Raw genomic sequence first — 21039 nt, forward strand, 5'->3', positions numbered from 1 at the left:
TTTCTTTACAATCTGGCATCCTTCCTTTGATGTCTAATTGTAGCGCTGTGATAACAAATTTTCACAATTCTAATTTTTTGTGGTGTTTTAAACTGATCCCGGTAATAGTATATCACGCTGTGGGTAATGACATGCAGTCATTTTATACTTTATCGAACTTTTTGTTATATATATGAGTTACGTCAGCTTATGATTACCTTTTTTTATGCATTTTTAAATAGGAAACCTTCTCTTTCACATAGTGCTCCTTAGTTAAATTGTTGGATTGCGGAAATTGAAATATGTATTTTGAATTCTACTTTTGTCCATCGAAGATCGTTGGTGTTTTTCAAGCATAGTTTATTTGGCCACAAATTGTGCGAGTACGTATACAAGTGCTCATATGAAAAATAACATTTGATCAAAATTGGGAGATGTAACGTCGTCAAAATCCAATTACGTTTCCAAACAAATTTACTGCTAAAGTAGATAATAATGGTGCTGAAAATTTATTTATGGTTACATCAGATAGTTATTAGATAGCTTGCGAAAAAAAGTTTATTTTACATCTTCACCACAATCAAAATGTTTTTGTTTGTGTTTTGTTCTCAACGATTTTCATCTACGACAATATCCAGGTTTACCCGCACAAACTAGGCTATTTTGTCACTGAGCATTAAGCAAGTTTATAGATAAAGCTGTATTGGTTTACCGTATTGAGCATTCAAGGCTGTGTATTGAAACACAACTTGATCAACCTTTTGTTTCGCCGAGTAATATGTCTCTACTATTGTTTCCGCTGTCACTTTGTACATCCCGTCAAGCAAAATAAATGTAGCTTTAAACTGTGTCAATAAAAGTAAAAAAAAATAAGCGCTATATTTTCTACATAACAGCTTCGTCCGTAAATCCGTCGTCGCTCGTATCCTCTTCTTCTTTGATTTCATCCATGTGATTCACCACGACTTTGACTCCAGGAAGATGAGAGTGGCGTTGCGCACCTTGCTTTTCATGTGGTTCGTCCGCAGAGCTTTCGCTGTGGTCATGAGATACATGGAAAGCCTCGTTGTCGATTCCGCCTTCAGGGTTAAGAGCTGATCCTGGGGCTGCCGTTAACAGCTTCGGGCCAAAGTAACTGATGCCGAAAGCGCCAATAGGAGCGGTTATTAAAGTGGCAATAACGGCGAGCACGAGAATCTACAACGAAGTAAAAAAGCGCGTAAAGCAACACCAAAACATGCACCGAAAAGGCGAAACCTAACATATTTTCCATTACAAGGCAGTTCAGTTCACGGTGGTTTTTAGGAATTTTCTTTAAACATTAGACCTACTGTCAGCAAAACATAAAATATTGTCAACCATTAATTGCAATGCATCCATTATAATAAAGCACTTCAAAAAACGAAATCATCAAACCGCAGAACGACAGCATGGAGAACTTATTGTAATATATTTTGAATATTTTAAGTTTATGTTTTGCTATAAAAATTATTTTCGCTTTTGAGTGGACCCATTTAAACTTAGTATAACAATTTGGTCACAAAATCATTCAAGCACCAACCTGCTCTCCCCAGTATATTTGATCATCGTCCTTAGTGTATCCAAGTCGTCTAGCTTGGTCCAGAGCAGCAGATCCCAAAGCAGCCTAAAAAGCAGTTTTTACCCATCTGCAGCACAGTATGCGAACAACTTTTTGCCACGTTTTTAGCATCTGAGTATTTTGCTTTACTTAACATTTTTACATTTATTATGAAACAAAGCAAAAATTTCGTTTACTTAATGTATTATTAAATCACTAAATGTTTATCTGTTTAAACACAGCATCCTAAGCAGGGTGTTTACACACTCAAAAAGGGTAAAACACTTGGTGGGGCTACTAAAATATGTCTAACAACGCTGTTACGTAAAGTACAACCAGCCCTCTGACACAAACGCTATAAAGTTTTTGTGTTTTTGTTGCCACTAAAGACACAAGAGAACAAATGTTTTTTTTTTCATTGGATGATAAATAATAAGTAAAGTAACACAAAGGGTTGAAAAACGCTCCTTGTCACAGTACGCTGTGCAGCTGTGTCAATTTTAAGGCCGGAACAAATTTTATTTCGTATCCAGCCCCATAGGTAAACGAACGCGGTGGGAAAAGTACCCGCACTTTGACCTATTCCCATTAAAAATACAGGCCTATCGTTCCATATCTAACAGTTATGTTGACACCGTCTGAGTTCGGGCATTTAGTTAAAGTTCGGCGGCACAAAGTTCAGAAAAAGGTGCAGCACAAAGTTCACGAGGTTTAACCTCAAACGTTAGTCATGCGCTAGTTACCGAGTCTATATGCTCAAAAACTCCGATCGGTTTCGGCAAACACTCTACATTTTTGTCGATATTAACGTTTGACAAGTGTTTCGACGCATAAGATTAAATGGTGGTGCCATTTGCGGTCTACAATGACACTGGAGATGAATCAAGTTTCAGAAAACCAATAATGGTCACATACCTGCACAGTTCCTTTTGGGATCCACGCAATGGAAACAAAGATTCGCTCTTTCAGCTTAAAATTAAGTCCAAACGTGACTGATGTGCTGACAGCAAGTCTGGCAACCATAGCACACGCCAGCATGGCGATGCCCAATCCAACTGTAGTGCCTATTAATCAAAGCATTTTTAATAATAAATGTTAGTAAACGCTGATGACGTGTATTTCGTAACAGAACAGTGTATACAAATGAAATGTTTTGGAGTAAATGCAAAATTTACATGTTATACGAGCTCCCGAAATCGTTAGGCTGGATTACGCAAAAGATATCTACCACCTGACGAGGTGTTATCACCAGACCAACAAACACAACAAGCGATCGTTCAGCATGTGTGACTTATTTGTGAGGTAAGTTATTGTCTAATCAAATTGTTTGTCAAACAAGTATTGCTGATTGGTGAGAGCAATGTCCTCGTATCTCCTGTTTTGGGCGAGGTCCATACATGACTGATATAACACGACAGTTATTTGTCAACAATGAAAATTTGTTCTGCGATTTCTATGGCGCGGGGCCGCGATTAAAAAACGTTTGCAAACATTAGAACGATATTTTTTGTGTGGATCAGAAATGGACAAGGTTTTTTGAAAGGATTTTTAAACTGTGAAGAAAACTGAAACTACAGTTTTAAGAAAAAAACTATAGAACAATCGACCACAATGCTTGATTAGCTCGATTTGTAGAGCCCCATGCAGCATGGCTGTTCTTTCTGGAACAAGTTATTGTTGGGAGAGTCGGGTACAGTCATGATCCAACTTTAACAGTCCCACCCAAGTTCACTAAGTAAACCGGGCATGGCCGTACAAAAATATATTTATAGATCATAATCCTTAACCTTCAAATCTTACACAACTTTCGTTTCAACATTTTAGCGAATTGTAACAATCGAGTAGCACGACCTGGGTATCACGTGACACAACTGTAAATTGAAAGTCTTTGAAGGTGGTTGAGTTAATTTGTTCTGACTCGGTACAATTTGAAAACCTTTGTAGTTGCCGGGGTTTTTTAGTGTTAACAAAAGTAGCTGGTACTTACCATCCATCATTTTTACGTCAACCAACGTTCCAGTAAGCCCGAAAAGAATAGGTTGAAAGATAAGCCACATATAATGCCAGATCTTTTCCAAAGCGTGCTGTGATATTGAAATATACATGTGAATTAGTTAATTACATACATAAACTAGATAAAAAACCCTAAAGTCACGTTTTTGATTCCGTATATGTTGTAGTTTAAGTCTTGGTTGTCAGAATTAACGCACAAATAAATTGATGAAAACAAGTTGCAGTGAAGCCGATTTATGAATGGATAACCTGTCAAATGTGGACTTTTGTGCAAATGTTTACGAACTCTGCAAGTGTAATTTTTAACGAAGCAGCGTAAACAGGGCGGGACAAAATTCTACACTCTTTGAAAGGTAACGTTTATGTGACCCTAATAAATCGCACTACGCATCCAATTAAAGTGGTCGGTATGCGAGAGAGCCTTTGCTGTTTTGAGTCATATAACCGCGGTGTTTAAGCCTGGCAAACATATACCCCAGCCACACAGATCGGAAAAAAGCCCGGTACTTTGATCGTAATTTTGTGCAAATACAAAATATTGTTGTGACGATATTTTGTTGGGTACAATTATTCACGATTTACGCACTCATTACAAATCGTTGGCTAAAAGCCTGATGCATGTTTGTTTTGGCGTTTTGATTTTAACTAAATGCGCAGATATGTGTAACGACTTACAAGAATGTTTTGAGAGCCTTAAAGATAACAGATATGTTTTCTCTTGTGGTAAACACAATGTTCCATTTTACTCTTTTACTTCATCTTTTACAAATGGGGTACTTAAATTAGAAAGGGCATGTCAGGGCAACAAAGTCAAGCAACTTTTACTGACACAATTATTTCGGCACATTATGCTATGGATGGCCAATAGAGCAATAGACTCGCTGGCGAACGAGTCGCATTCTTACTCCGGTTTATTACGTCCCCATTGAGACAGGACCTGACCTCGCAAAACTATACACTGAAAGCCTTTTGGGGAACTAAAACGAAATTGGCGATTGTAAACTCACTTAACAATGCAAACGAGACACAATGTAACGATATAACGAGGGAAAGTTTAACAGGATTTGTGCACAGAAGCCTGGTGTTACCCTGTTGAGTTACATGTGACCTATGTGTGACTCCGATCATTCGATTCGCATGTTTGCCAATGGTTAAATTGGTGCGTGCTTGCCTATTGACGTTTTAAGTGACTAAGTAATCACTCGAAACCTGGTGTATAGGTCATGCGAAAAATTAAACGTGGCAAATGTTTGCAAAACCCTGCCGATCGTCATACATTGCATAATTGCCCATAGAACCGTTTCAAAGGTGCTTATCTGTCTGTTATCAATTGGTAAAACATTTTGGGTGGTTTAAATTGGACGAAACGAATGTGATTTTGTATTTTTATAGGTAATTCTAAAGCCCTTGCAAATACGTAATAAAAAAAACTTACTCTTTTCGTCAAAAAGCATTCAGGACCGTTGCCTTTCTTAAAGCAATAGGCAGCTTCAAAAATCAAACATTAGCCGAATTGTGATGACCCAATTAGCGATTACCTAACAATCAAGAACGACTACAATCATAAACCTACAATAACACGCATGGGCTTTGATTAGTAAACTACAGGAGGGCAAATGCTAAAAACGTTTTTCTCGGCCTGAAGTTTTAAACCTGTTTTCGTATTTTAACAATTCAAAAAGTTATACAGGTTCCACACCAACCGCGTGAAATTCGATAGCCTGCTTTAAACGTAAATAAATCGTTTTTTTACGATCTATTCAAAATGCTGACGTACTTGGTGGAAGTGAAAGAAAAAACAACCACTTACACTATCCTCGCCCCAGTGAAAAGCAGCGACAAAGGACATGATAAGAGCGCACAGAGTTCCGGAACCGGGAATTCCCCAGATTTCTGTGCCGAACACAAAGAAGATACCGATGGAAAGAAGCAAGAACGCGCGACAGAACGTCTGGATCATGTAAAATAAACTAGAGGTAAATCATCAAATTCAAAATTCGCGCGACAAATAGTTATACATGGCATGCGGTTAAAACATCTGGTTCCTTTAAAGTTAGACATGTGGTTTGTTAGTCATCATGGATATCCCCTATTCTGTGTACTTGTTCCACTATACGTGGTAACTGGGTTCATTTACAATGAGTCAATTGATAATATTCTTGGCACTTGGGGTTTTTGTCAGTTGTTTTCAAGAAAGATGGAAAGTTACAGCAAACGTTGACTTCTATTCGCTGTTCATAACATTTAAAATATTTTTTAGCCAAAGCTATAAAATTTGTATGATGCAAAACACATCACATTACGCGAACTATGCTATTTAACATAACGATACTTTATTTTTTTTCGATTTCGTCAACTAGTTTTTTGTTATTTAAAGTCAACCCATGGTACTTCACGTTTTATAGATCACATTTGCTTCCCAAAAGTCAGAGTAAACGGGAAATAGTAGCCCTGTTTACCTTGTAGGGCATTTTGCGCGACGGAATGTAGGAGATAAAAAAACCAAGTAGGAGTCCAGCGGTAATTCCAATTACGATCTCTATAACCGCGCCAGCAATTTCTTTGCCTACATTGTGTGGAACTGCAAAAACGAAAGTTGTAAATGGCAAGCTTTAGCCGTGAGGCAATAAAAATAAGCAAGGGAGAAAACAAACACACGAATTCGCAGAAAACTGGAGTTGTTGTCAACATTTAGACAACGATATGTATATTTCGGCGTGTTGGAACGTTGTTATTGTGCAAGTTTGTCTCAGTAGTGTGCGTTTACGACAGACACTTTGAATCTTATCTGTTTAGTCAACTTAGCCAAAATACGCTGTACAGAGTAATTCCGGTTTTAATCCTTTTATGGCAAGTTGCCGCCAATGATACATCAGTTCACACACAAAACTGCGTAAATTTATTGTGCCTTGTACCTGGTGGGATTCCAGTGGTTGTGTTTGATGGAAAAGTGCCTGTTGGAAACACAGCTGTAGTGGTCGAGTCCATATTTATACCATGGCCTTCAATTACAGTTTCCTCCAAACCAGCTGGTAAAGCGATACCAAGCAACACCGAAAATCCCGCTAAAAGAGGTGGTATAGGGTCAAAACAATTTTGTAACATCACACAGAAAAGTTTCAGTTAAGCATCGCTTGGAGTTTTAGATCTTTACAATTTTGACAGGCGGTACAACGTTTGGATAACCTATTGTTTTTTATTGCGTTTAAAGGGACCTATAAATAACAAACACATCGTCATACCGATAGCCAGAACGTCGTCAATGCCCGAAGCCGCCATGACGAGAGACGGGACTCCCTGAGAGACACCGAGTCCCGCGGCTTGTAAAATGATAAGCGACGGAATGACTACAGCTGGGGAAACAGCGGCCAACATAAACCTGCAATACAACAGATTTGTTCCATGAATAGATGATTTCGTTTATTGGAATTTCGCTTCGAAACGTTCATGACTCAAAGATTGAAACTAAACGCTTGTAACTTTTGTGGTGTTAGCACCAGGGGGTCTGCCTTCAATAAAAACCATTGATTTTAGCCCGGCAAAAAATTTCCCCAGGTCTGCTAAACAACACATTTCATGTGAGTCGTGAAAATGGAATGCAGAACTAATATATTAACACCAGATTGAAGTTTCATATGGTTTTTGTGGCTTGCGGTGGGGACATCAACAAAATATAACTGGAAAAGTAAATATAGGCAAGCACGGATGTTTACACGCACAATCGAGCTTTTTCGAACGCTAGTTCTGAAAACAACTACTAGTTTTTCAAAACCTTTGCAAGAGTTTTACAACTATCAAACTATTACCTAAACATGTTCAAACGCTGAATGCTGAAATATACATTCTGTTTGCGACAAAAGCACGACATTATATCCACCCAGCTTTTGCGATGCAGGTTTATTGTTGAGTTAAAACAATGTTGTAATATTAACATCATACAGTTGCCTACACTTTACCCAGCATGTTATTACTTTGAGCTGATGGCAGCCAATGAATATAGGATGAGAACTCTCGGATATAGGGAAGGGCTCTCTGTTTTATGTCACAACACAGAAATTAATGTACTCGTGTTATTAGCAGTGAACAATCTAAAGTAGATGACAAAAAGTCTTCTTTATTATTTTTATTTGACAGATTAAAATGTTGAGGCGGACTAATCAATATAAAAACGTTTAAGAATTTTATGCATATTTTTTACTTCAACAAAATTTGGCAATTGTTTGGTAGCAATCGAATTATCGTCTTAGCGAATGTATTCAAAAAGGCGGGTTAGTATAAAGCAGTGGTTCTCAACGTTTCGTGGACCGTGGCCCCCTAAAAGTAACGTTTGGACCTCGTGGCCCCTTTCAAGTAACCCTGTAAGATTTGTGCCTCCCTTAAAAATGTAAATGGCAATCTCATGTTGGAATTTGGTAATAATTTCGACTTTAAATAGGTCTAGACTCTAGACTAAACGAATAGACTAAACAAGAATCCGTAATCGTAAAAAAAACTCAATGTAGACAAGTACTATGTGAAATAGTCGATGAAATTAGGAAATAAAGTTAAAAAGGAAATGGATTTTAGTGGGTGTTTCTGGTGAATCTACACCCGTGGCCCCCGGAACACTGCTCGTGCCCCCCTGGGGGCCCTGGGCCCTGGGCCCTGGGCCCTGGGCCCTGGTTGAGAACCACTGGTATAAAGAGAGGAGACTATTATTTACAAGAAGTGTGGATGCGTTGAAATTAAGTGATCAAAACAATTACGACAGAAACGTGTTAACTTTGTAAGTACATCTTTAGTTTTTGCTATTGCCCTAAAATTGTCTTGAGAAGGATTATATTTTATATAAGTTGATAATTCTAAAATCCTAGTTGTAACGGCCCAAAGGGCACATCTTGAACTTTCTCATGTTGTCAAACTTGGTTCTCGATCTTTGCCTCCCTATGTATCGTAATTGCCAACTTCAAAGTCCACAATTCGTTTGTTAGCATTTATGTCATGTAACTAATTAGATGGTAAACTTTTGGTCTACCGATGCTTGTGTTATGACGCGGTCGTGAAGTGACCTATAATCACGAACGGGCTCAAGGTCAACCAGCGATCTTGCCGACTCATCGCTTACTGGAAAACGTAAATCATTTAAAAACGCAAAAATAGAAAACTGTGCACAAGAGAGTGCGTATACGTGTGACACTCCCGTGCACACAACAGCACAAAACCTTTTTGGGAAACAAAAATAAACTATCTAACTTGCAAAACGTATCAAACCAAAATTTGTATCGAACTTTTGTAAAATTTCGAGGTTTGTTCTGAAACAAACAATAGAAAAGATGTCCTTGTATTTTAATTTCGTTGTATTATAGTTGTTGTAAAATGTTACTGTCCGTTCGCGTCAATAATGTAAAAGGAGAGTGTTGAAACAATGATTTTCAAGTTGCAATTGTACCCTAAGCAGTCAAAAGCCTTTTTTTGTACCACGAAGGTTTTTATGTACCACGAACGAAGTCCAAACAAATGCACTAAACATGAAATAATTATAATTTCCATAATGATGGCAGATGCATTGTAAAGTTACAATTTCAAACGCTTTTTAAACATATTGACATTACGGTTTTTAGTCATTCTTCGGCAGTCAGTTGTTGAAAGGACAGTAAAGCATTACAACCAATGGGTTTAATTAGAAACAGACTTACCCTGTCATAAAACTCCATTCGAAGGGAAAGCCAAGAAGGTAGTGACCGAGAATTCCTAGTGTGATGGATTCCGCGATACAAGGCATGAACGCAAGTCTTACAACAGCCCACTTCACCTTCGCCATCGCCTGTTGGACAAGCAAAGAAAATGATTGGCTGTATGGTATTTGTTCTAGTCTGGTGAAATTGTTACCAGGAACAACGTATTGTAAGCAAAATACAAAGAAAAACCGCAGAAAATAAAAAGAGAAACGAAAAAGGAGACGGAGAAAGGGAGAGAACAAAGTAACAAAGAAATCGAACGCCCGGTTATCAAATGAAAGGAGGAACTAAGAGAGAAAAGATCAAAAATCTGAAACTAAATATTAAATGTTTTGTTTGTTGTTTTGTTAAATTTTTGTAGTTATTGTTGACATCAGGTAGCTGAGAAAACTGCAGTCGTTTTGTGATGCCAAAACCAGCAATGCGTTTTAAATAGTAGGTATCAGACGTTGATCATTTTATCTTTGCTAAACACTCCACACTGCTGCGATCGTGGGTTTCGCAGCAACTGCTGTCAATAAATATTAGCTACGTTCTTGCTGCTGCAAACGACTTGGATATACCAAGTAGGTTACAAAGTGTCGACCAAACGTTACCGGGTTAATGTACAACACTAAACTTCGAACCTCTTGGACGCCAACCCTTGATAAAACATGCGATGTCAGCGAAATGAAAAAGAAAACAATTGACCAGTACTACTTCAAAACAAACGCAGTTTGACTTTTATGATCAAAACTTTTACACTGTGGAAATAAGAAAATAAACTGTTTTTTTTCTTTATATTTTATCAAAACAGGGTTCATTAAATTATTTACATTTGTTTACATGTTATTTGTTTACAAATATTTTAACTGAGTTGTATAAAACTAAAAGTCAATTTACACAAATGCGGTTAAAGCCAAAAGATTAATCGGGTGTTTGCGAACTCAAAAGTTTGGTGGAAAAAAACTATCATTTTGTTCGACTATAACTGATGAAGTGTTCGACTTAAACTCTAAATAGTTTAATTTAATTTTCAAGAGTGTGACAAACAGAGGTGTTTGTCGAAGTCAAACATTTGAACACCTTGTAAGAGTTTTCTGGCTGTCAAATGTCTTTCGCTATCAAAAAAGACACTGGTTTCTATGTTTACAACCCTAAAGTTTGTTCGGAAAGGCAATAAAAATCTTGGTAGGGGTCTTTGATAAACCACGTTTTGGTTGTGTAAGGAACTTCACGCAAATACAATTTTGCAGTTTCGTTTGAAGGCGTGCAAGACGCCATTTTTAACTATATGTATTTGGTGTACACCACGGATGGTTATTCCATGTTACCATTCGGTCAAATGTACTATTTATGAAAGAACAAGGTAAGCAAGTTAACAACGCACAACGAAAAATTTAAATTATTTTAACCGCGTAATAAAATACTCCAAAAATTTTTTATACCTCGGGATCAATTTCAAGTCCAGCTCTTGTCAATATTATAGTAAGTGCCAGTTCCCGGAGCGTTCGGCTTTTATCTTCATTGATGTAAGAAGCAATGTTGACGGGAGGGGGCAGGTTGCGAAGAGCAAGGCCCATCAAAAGGGAAGCTACCAGAATAAAAATAAACATACATTTTTGTGCTATTTGTTTCGAAGCATAACCGCCGACATCAACTTACCGAGAAGGGGTGGCGGAGGCGGGAAACCCTTCGGAGTTGGTACCTTGACGATAAGAATCTCGGAGGCAAAGCAGAGAAGGACAGTGATGGTGAGACCAAACCAGCTTTTTCCTGGTTGCATCTCCTTTGGAGCCAAAGCCCAGAAAGTACCATACACCAACCCTAGAACGAGGGCTAAAAAAACAGAGATTGATAAGCATGCCTTGTCACCAGCACTGATGAGACCTTATAAGTCGACCTTATAGCTTAGATAAGCAAATAGCTTGTAACTAGATAAGGAAATGGCTTAATATATGCAAATGATCTTTTTCAGACATATAGAAACCAATATCAATGACTAGAGTTTTTTGTCACGTGTATTGACTTAGGGTATTCAAGCTTAGTTTGTTTTTCGCACATGGAATTATACGACGTGTTAACACCCGCCGAAACATGGAACAGGTCACTCACCCCAAGTAAACCACTTAGCCGGCCATCCGCGCGGCGGGAAGATTTTTTGTTTCCATGACGACCAGAAGGATGTGTTTCCGTCACTTGATTCGGATTTTTCACTCGATGCAGGCACAGGGCTGTCCGTGGAGTGGCTACGGTCAGAATGGGCGGCACTGTCGTCTGCGGAAGCGATGTCGATTCCAGAATCAGATCGGACCAGTGAAAAGTTGGACGGAGATTTAGGTAACATGATTTTTGAGAGTTTGACGGACGGTGCTGATAGACAGAAAACTAGATTCTAATTGATTTCCAACCTGCAAATATTTGAAAAAAGTTGTTGAAAAGGACATGAAAACCAATACATCTTAAACTTTTTAAATACTAGACGTAGTTTTTATTTTCTGATTGCAAAATAGTGCATTTTGGTATTAGTACACGTAATACGCTCTCACAACACAAACAAGCATACAAATTAAACGACCAAGAAACCACAACATTGAAAGCAAAACACCAAAATACAAGACAATGATTTTGAAACCTTCTTATGATCAAACAAAGTTATTTTTAGCCAACGAAAAACAAAAGATATGCAAAAAAATGCAATAAACCCGACAATATGTCAAAAGACTGTGCTTGCTCAAGTACTTGATTTTGTAGGTTGCGCTCTGTACGCAAATGCGTTGAGTCAAATTTAACATAAAAACACGCTTGGGTTGTAAATTGCAAATTCCCCTTTTTCATAGGGTTCGAAAACAAACATAAAAACATTGTACGAACTTTAAATACACCTCTTCAAATGTTACCGCTCTTTGTGAAAACTAATGAAGCGCTAGAAACTATTCTTAACGAGCCGCTTGTATTTACCAGGCGTGTTTTCCTTCGTGGATGTTTTGAACCAGTATTTGACAAAGCGACACAAAAGATCCTGCTTGTACGGCGCATAAAACATCGTTAACTTAAAAAGCCAACCAACAATAACGCAAGTATTTCGGTTCATTTTGAGAGCCATCCTACCTTTACGCTGGCTCATCTCTTAATTCTGTTTAGTTTATCGAGTTCCCTTGCAATATATATACGTTTTGATTGTCACGTGACTCTAGGAGCTGCCAATCAAATTAGCCCAAAGAGCGAGTGGGAACGGGAACGGGAGTGTTTGCTTGGCTTATCTAAGCGACGTATGAGGTGTGGAGAAAAGCGTCGAAATGGGTATTGGACAAAGAATGCAGTCTTAACAGAATAAAAATGAAAGCCGGTTTTTGGGATCTGGTTTGTATTTCAGTTTTCTTTTCGGTTTCACAATAAAGCTGTTGTTCGTGATGGGTATTAAGAAGTGTGAAAATAAAACAGCTATAACATATAAAACCTATAATTGCCTTAATTTATAAATGCAAGGCATAAGTCGAGTGCCGAGGAGTCTTCGAAAAAAAAATAAAACCATGCACAATTAATAGCAAACAATGGTCAGTATTTTATCGTATGTCTAATTTAAGTCAGAAAAGCGAAGTAGAACCAAAATTGAGTCCGAATATGGAATCCTGTTTTCGCGTGAGGGGAGTTTTTGTTGCTACAGTAAAGCACGACCACAAACATAAACAATGCTTACTAATGAATATGACAGCACGACACATGACGTCACATTAAGGAGAATATGACGACAGACTGACCAAGAATTTGTCAGCATTGGTGTTTGGAAGGAGATTCAATCAAGTGTATTTGCCAATAATTAATCCCGCAGGTGTGTTTCGTGCACATTGATCATGCAACTTTACGGATGTATACGGCCAAATTTGCTTGGTTTTCAGATCAAGTAGCGTTTTTCAAACAAAAAACAAACAACACGTACAAACGCTGTTTAGTGATAGTGACTGTTTGTAGTAACCAAGAAAAAAAGATTTTGAACTATAAACAACAAGACGTGGATATGACTCTGGTCTAACCTTATGTATTTGTGCAACAACCAGACTTCTCGTTTTAACAACTACCAATGCTTAGACTTGCCTGCAACAGCACTGTCACTAAAAAATTTTTCCCAACACCTGCGCCATTGAATAAACGCGTATAATTCTTTCTGGTTAACCGAAAAGGTATAATGAAATGAAGACGTGACTACAATCAAGAAAGCATTGTTTAAAAACAGTTATATAACGTTAAGTACAAAATTCATAAACTAGTAATACACATAAGTTTGATATGTCCAAAAGATACAAAAAATGATTTATTAACGTTCACTAACTTTGGTACGTGCTGCTTTAGACCTCGGTATAAACGTAGTTTGCTGCGTTTACATTAATCACTACTGGTAACATTAAAGACAAACAAATGCAGTGTAGTGATCGTTGATTTAACTAATGGGCCTTTTGCAGGCGACATGGGGTGTCACTTACAGATTGCAAAGCTGTCGAATCTGACGTTTCGTTTGTCTGACTGGTAGTCGCAAAACATTTCTAAGCATTTACCTAAAAACTGTCCTATAAAATGCTTGAACCGTCGACCTATATTTTATACCAGATTTTAAATGAGTTTTTTCGGGATTTAACAAGAATTAATGACATTGTGTTGCACCTCACGTGAATACATTCTGCACTATGTTTACAAACTGTTATGCAAAAACAAAGCCTATATGATTCCCACGTTTCTGGCACTGTTCACACTATGTTACTGATGTGTGTGATTAATTGACATTATAAAAAAAAGGTAAAACGTACTATTTTTTTACACTTACACCTCCACTAGTTTAAGGCATATCCAATTTTGCCTTACTGCTAAATTTAACATAGGTTGAAAGCGTCCTATGAAAGCGATAACAAAGGCAGACACATCAGTGGGTTTATTATTCCCTTTTTTGATCAAAGATATGTATATATTTTTTATTGACAACAAAGCAGTGCATGTAGCCATTTTAGCAATTCGTGACAAATTTCGAGGTATTTAATCGCATTGTAAATTGTTTGATTCTAAACGAATCGTTTCTACATTCACATTTGTATCGATGTACTCTAGTACAAATTAGTACCCCAAAAATTTACACAAGAAAAAGCGCAAACTCCACCTAGCGGCAAAATAAAAACGATCATAACGGCCGCTGGTAATGCGAAAAACAAAACCAGGATAGTAAAAATCATTTTATCCGCAAAGAAAAGAAAATTTAACGTGAGGAGCCGACTGATGCCACAACATTTGCTAACACGTCACATATAAGGACAATACTGTATGTGTTTGGGCACAGGTATATAAGACACACAAATTGATAGAAGTATAATAGTGACAAAAAGGTACGACGAAAAGCAATTAGCTATGGTTCTAGCACTTAATGCTGAATGCGCAAAAACGAACTGACTTTATTCCTGGATATCTTGAAGTAATCTGCATGAAGTAATATGACAGCTATTTTGAAGTGCTATTGTACATGACTATCCTATATCTGCGAGACCTTGATAAAAACAAGTACAGTCGTTTTTTTGCAACAAACGGCGTTAAACCATCAACCCACACATAGAAGATTAAGCTTTAACATGCTGGTTGCGTTAATTTGTTCGCGGTGGTGGTGACAGGCCAATAAGTGAAAGCAAACGGACAACAATATCATTCATTTTTTTCGTAAAGGTCAGTGGCAACTTTCGCTCATCGGAAATTAGGTTGCTAACGACACGGGCGGAGGAGCTAAAGGTTAAACAACGCTTTCTGAATCGGTCGAGGCCAAGTTGCCTGTATGAAGGCCGCTGTCTCCGTCATCGTCCTCGTCAAACACCTGATGACGACATAAAAGGGTTATGACGTTGTACATGATGAATATACCGTGACAATATTTTTGAAGTAGTTACTTTAGCGTCTTCGTCCTCGTCAGACTGATACGGGGAAGCGGCGCGAGAACTAAATGGTGAACTAGGGGCGGAGTATGGGCGTGGCAATCGGACTGAGGCGGTCTGTGGAACACGTAATAAGTTCGTGTAAGATAAGATTACAAGACAAGACAGGCACGGTAACACGAATACTCGATGGCTTACCGGTGATATGGATCTTTGTTGTTCGAGGAATTCTGGCCTTGTTCGGTCTATGGCCAGTCGGCGGGCGTTTGTGTAATACTAAAAGTGATCAAACGCACTTAAAAAGTTTATTGGATTACAGGTTATGATTGTAAAACAATAGCATTTGGTCAGAGTAAAAGTAAAAAACTCAAACAACACTAAAACATAATTATTTAGGAGTTCTGTTTTGGGGGAAATGAAAGGATATCAAACCAAAAACGTGTTGTTCAATCTTGCAATATAAATAGACACTGACCATGCTAAGTCGGGACCAATCAAGCAGTTCGCTGAGTCGCTCGGTTCTGTTACGTTGGATGATTCTTTCCCGACGGGACATCCGACAGAAATGATAGAGATACTAGAGAAAAGAGAATGTGTGAGAAACGTGGTAAAGCTGGCACAATGACAGACAAAGGATTTACTGTGTAACAATTTAGCCTGTAACTCTAACTTTTTTTGAAACCTAACAGTAAACGCCCTGAATCCAATCCAATACAGTACAGAATGCCGCTAAAATGGCAAATTATACATTTTTTTCGCACCTACCTTATTATAATAAGCCAAATTTTGTTTGTTTAAGTTTAACTACAAATGTGCTCAGAATCCACCAAGAAACTTGCGCCGTTTTAAATCTGGATGCCCCACGATCTTTCAGCCAAATTAATTAACTACGTTATTTTTTTGCCATCGCTCAAATCATAATAAGCCAAAAAGAAAGATTTACGTTCGTGTTTGACACTTACATCGGTAAGTTGGTGACATGATTCGTCTCCACTCTTAAACCTTCGGTCAACGATGTAAATTCCGTAAGCTTCAGGGTCGCTCAAGTGACTTTGCATAAAACAACCAAAACCGCTCAAGTTTGTCGTCACACTGGGAATCCCCTTCACAGTACATTCGGCTAAAACAAAAAATGCCGTTGCCGTTATTGCGTCATGTACAATGACACAACTTGTTCGCTAGCCATATTTATGAGGGTCTTATTACTTAAAACCACGATATATGCGAAAGCAAGTTTAGTATGGAATGTTTGACGTTTTAGGAATTGGCGAGAAAATTTTCTTTGAGATTTTACGCGGATTAATTCCGTTACGGATGACTTGCATTAACAGCGATAACAAATCCCAGAATTAATGTTAATCTGAGTCTTTCAGTCCGGAACTGTAAGTGGTGCCAGGTGACCCCTTTTTTGCAAAAAAAGTTACCCACTAAGACATCTCCAGGACTGATCTTTTTAACAAACAGTTGAGTCTGTAAAAACACACACTACACTCTGAATCTCTTATTTACCTGGTGTGTAACCCCATGGTTCATAGTAAGAAGGGAAAACTCCTAAGTGACAACCTCTAACAAACTCGTCATAGTCCATGGAAAGGAGAGGTGAAGTTTGTGACAGAAATTCCGGATGGAAGATGATTTTTACTCTATCGCTTTTACTATTAAACAACTTGGCTGATCGAATTTGATTGAGAACTGCAAAAAAGATAATTAATCAGTGAAACAATATAGACAGGGGTTAATTCAAGAGAAAGCACATGACAAATGTTGTGTTTAAATATGGCTACAAACAGTGTTGCTCTTAATGAAAACACAAACCTATTGGTTGCATGAAACTTATTTGCCCTGCTTTATAATTAGAATGGTACAACTAAAATTTAAGTATAAGGTTTCCTAAAAGCACATCAAAAGACATGCAAATGATAAAACACTTTTTTAACTTCAGGTTTTTATTTTTATTTTATTGGCTTACTGGGGTCATTGGCATCATCAGCCATGTTGTGAGTTACAATGGGTGGAAGCGCAGTGCTCTGGTTTGCATACATACACCGTTTTAACTTTATTAAGTCATCCCTCTCAAGTAAGTCATCATTTGTTGGCATTCTTCCTCTAAACCAAAAACACATATCTTGTGAAATTTAGAAAAGCAACATGTTAAAGTGAATTTGTTATTTAAAAAATCTTGACACAACTACGCATGCACAGTACTGATATATAGTGTCTTAAATAAAGAAACTTAAAAATGTTTTACAAACCTGAGGCATTGGTCAAGCACTTTGTTACCAACGTTGTTTTTGATTGCATCAACAGTTTCCTTCAGTTGTTTTACCACAGCTTGGCCCCTTAAGCTTTCTACATTGAAGTTGTTTGTTGCAGCAGGAAAAATTAAAAAAGCCACCACCGTGGTGTCACTATTGGTCATCTGCAAAAAAGCAGAAAACAGTTCATTGATTAACCACTACCAGAGACCAGATAGTATACTTTATGAGCTTTATACTGCCTATAGGAGTTAGTTTTTTTAAGTATACATTGTAATAAATTTCGTCTATAACATTCAAGTATCACATGATGTTTGACAAAATAGAAACTCTGTCATTGCAAGACTGCACAAGGAATGTTACAAAACCTTATTTTTGAAAGTAAAAGTCATGTATGCAACAAACCAAAACTATAGCTATCTTCCAATGACCTTAGAGATTACCATCACTGTACAATGCAATTTAAGAGATTAATTGAAAGGCAGAAAGGTCATTGAGTCAAAATACCTTTAATCTGTGGTTCAGCCTACTTAAACACTCGATGTACATGTCAGCACCCTTGTTGCTGTATTCGTACCGACCAGCAATAAACATGTAGACAGTCTTGTCTAAGTTGAGGTCAAAATGCCTGCAAATATAAGGAATTGCATGTAATTTTTTTATGCAATTTAAACTGTGTCCAGTATGATTTCACCAACCCTAGCCTATTTTAGATAACACACCCATAAAAGTGTCCAGTCACAAAATTGTGGATCTTGTCTTTGGCAATGGCATGGAGATTTTGAAACTCATGAAGACATTGAGTGTTTTTGATGCTTAGCCCATTAGGAAGAATAAGGTCTGAAAAAGCAGGTTGTAACTTGTCATGTATGTACAAAATAGCACTATGTACACAGTCACATATACTACTTGTCATGTTATGTTCTCAATATCATACAGTGCTATTTTTGTCTCTTATTTATTATGAAACAAAGTCTCCATATATGTACCTGGTTTTCTTTTTAGCAAATGTTGAGCTTCTAAAGAGGTTATATCGGAAACAGTGGAAAACACATGAGCAGAATGTGCAGCAGCTCGTTCCATGCAATATCGGTGATAGATTTGACGGTTTCCAGCCTCAGTGTCACATTCAAACTAATCCAAGGGACACAATAGTTTATTATAGTGTTTGTAACATACATTTGCAAAGCAAACACACATAAAAAAACACATTTATACTCTTACATATACTGAATTACAGTACTTGTTGAATAAACAACTAGAATTGCAATAATGCATTTTACCAAAAAAGGAACTTAGTAACTGTGACCTTTTTAAACTATGGCTTTTTGGCAGGGTTAATTAATTCACAATGTTATTTTACATTGTGTCTCATATTTGACAATGTTTTTATTTTTAAACATGATTGTAACATGTCAAAGTATACAAATATTAATCTTACAAAATAAGTGGGGTAAATGTCGGAGCTGTAGTTCAAATTCAGGTCATTGGTGCATGTTTTATTAATGTACAAATTCTATAATCGACTCGACAGTTCATCCTGCAGAGTTTTTCAAATTTTTAGATCACCCAATTATAACTTGGGTTGGTATTAAACTGTTTTACAATTTAAACAGGCAAAAATTTATGTTTGAGGTTTACAAAAATTGTAGTGGCAATTCACAACACAATCCTCTTGAGTAAAATTTAAAAAATGCAGTATTTATTTGATGATTTTTTTAGAAGCATTTTACCTTGTCTAAGTTGTTGTAAAAGTCAACATTAGCTGCACATAGATATCTTCCCAGCAATGTAGCATGAGTTGTAAAAACAGTTGAAACGTCGATTTGCCTCATACGGGTCATGAGCAATCCAACTCCTGACAACCATTCATGAAAATGTGCCACTAGCACAGGTTTCTCTCCACACTGAGCCCTAAACTAAAGTTTACGATTATAAAAAAATGCCTGCGTGGTAAGGTTATACAAAAAAGTAATGTAACTCACTTCACCCAGAAACCAAGCAGTTAAAAAGCCGAATAAAATGCATTTCTTTGCCTCTGTGTCATGATCAGGAATGCCAATTCCAGTCTTTTCAAACATTTCCCATGACCAACTGTTATAGTTGGGCCAAGCTGTGTCCAAATCAAATAAAACAACCTGATAAAAACATGCAAATAATACAAATAATAATAACAGGAACTTATGCTGATTCACTATTCATGCAAACCTTTGGATAACCTTCTATCAACCATCTTCCTGTGACAACCTAAAAAATCAAACATTCATAAATAACACAGGTTATGCATATATATCATATTAATGATAATAAATTAATAACAGGTGAACTGTCATTGTAACAAAAAAAAAACAATTAATAATGTTTCCTTTTTTATTTATTTTTTGTACATTTGTTTACACTCCTAGTTGGTGTACATGTGCAGCATAGCATTAGCATACCACTGTGCTTTCTTAGTAAATTTAGTACTAACAGTAGAAGGGCAGACTTTTGGGCCATAATTGAAGAAGAAAACTCGCTTAACATTATGCTTGCTGCATACATGTAGTACTGTCTGTGAATAATATATAATGTTGTGTTATTGATGGCCCTCAGCGTGAATACCTCCGAACATCATTATGTATTGTATTTAATTACAGTTGCATGAACATGTCATCGTTGAACAAAAAGGTAATAACACAACTATAGTATAACAACCAACCCCAATATTTTGACTGCGCATGAGGTCAACAGTTTTTTTCATCTGTGGCATTGTGGGTTCCATTTTATCAACCTCCATGGCCACATATTTCTCGTTGCATATCCCAATCATACAGTAATCTTCTCCCAGTTCTTCAACTGTAGATTCTGCTTTGCTTCTAATGACAGTATAAATTCCACCAACTGAAAAAATAATACAATACTTAGAAACAGGTATTAACAGTTGTTTTGAGAATGTAATATGAATTACCTTTGTTTGCAACTTCAAGTGCCACCTCAAATGTGAAAAGTGCAGGGGGTTCAGTCGTCATTTTCACTGATTAGAAGTAAATAAACCACCAAGCAAATTAATTCAGTTGCCTACAACTATTATAAACCTGTTTTTAACAAAACCAAATTTGTTTGATTGCATTGAGACATTGTAGCTAATTATTCTTACTTATCATATGTTTCCTCACCAAAAGTTTTAGACATCTTTATAATTTTTTGCTGTTCTTCTTAACTTTCTTAAACATTATTTCACTGTTTAAGGAAAACCTTATTGGTCAAACAAACGTATGTCTGAAATATTAACCATTTTTTGTGCAATATGCTGGGTGTACAATTGCTGGCTTTAAAACTGGTATAAAAATGCATTATCTAAAAAACAAAATCACATTGAATTGCGTCTGTCAGAAGTCAGAACCCCCTAGGTTGAACTGCAAGTCATGTACGCACACGCTGCTTTATGATGTCCCCGGCCGCTCGCAAAACAGTGCAATGCCGGTGATCGATTAGTCTGCTGCAACGTGATCCAGCACAACAGCAACGCGTGATTCACGTATGCGCGAAATAAAACGCTGACGCGCAAGGCATCAAACTTATGTTTAAACAAGGAAGATCACCTTGCGGGAAAATGATCTCCAGAGTTTTGAAAG

The 21039-nt window shown here is 37.2% G+C and overlaps 2 protein-coding genes across 3 annotated transcripts; both read right to left on the reverse strand.

The window, feature by feature from the left end:
• Positions 1-327: 327 nt before the first annotated feature.
• LOC145222176 (sodium/hydrogen exchanger 9B2-like) lies at positions 328-14105 on the reverse strand. Its single transcript, XM_080088230.1, has 12 exons — positions 11383-14105; positions 10933-11106; positions 10716-10861; positions 9247-9374; positions 6814-6950; positions 6487-6636; positions 6031-6152; positions 5382-5522; positions 3546-3642; positions 2474-2622; positions 1541-1624; positions 328-1176 (listed from the first exon to the last, which is right to left on the reverse strand). Exons 1-12 carry the CDS (start codon positions 11612-11614, stop codon positions 865-867), a joined length of 1872 nt encoding a protein of 623 aa, XP_079944356.1. The 5' UTR covers positions 11615-14105; the 3' UTR covers positions 328-864.
• Positions 14106-14176: 71 nt separating this feature from the next.
• On the reverse strand, positions 14177-20518 carry LOC145222162 (glycogen [starch] synthase, muscle-like). Of its 2 annotated transcripts, XM_080088218.1 has the most exons (16): positions 20373-20517; positions 20124-20305; positions 19634-19672; positions 19411-19563; positions 19159-19344; positions 18415-18559; positions 18148-18265; positions 17933-18053; positions 17423-17589; positions 17140-17276; positions 16680-16862; positions 16133-16290; positions 15646-15747; positions 15369-15446; positions 15186-15287; positions 14177-15112 (listed from the first exon to the last, which is right to left on the reverse strand). In XM_080088218.1, exons 1-16 carry the CDS (start codon positions 20431-20433, stop codon positions 15032-15034), a joined length of 2013 nt encoding a protein of 670 aa, XP_079944344.1. In that variant the 5' UTR covers positions 20434-20517; the 3' UTR covers positions 14177-15031. The 2 variants fall into 2 exon arrangements, with proteins under 2 accessions (XP_079944344.1, XP_079944339.1); XM_080088213.1 differs by having other exon boundaries at positions 15186-15446; positions 20373-20518.
• Positions 20519-21039: the final 521 nt, after the last annotated feature.

Source organism: Phallusia mammillata, chromosome 1 (genome assembly GCF_965637545.1).
Source record: "Phallusia mammillata chromosome 1, kaPhaMamm4.hap1.1, whole genome shotgun sequence".
NCBI classification, from domain to species: Eukaryota; Metazoa; Chordata; class Ascidiacea; order Phlebobranchia; family Ascidiidae; genus Phallusia; species Phallusia mammillata.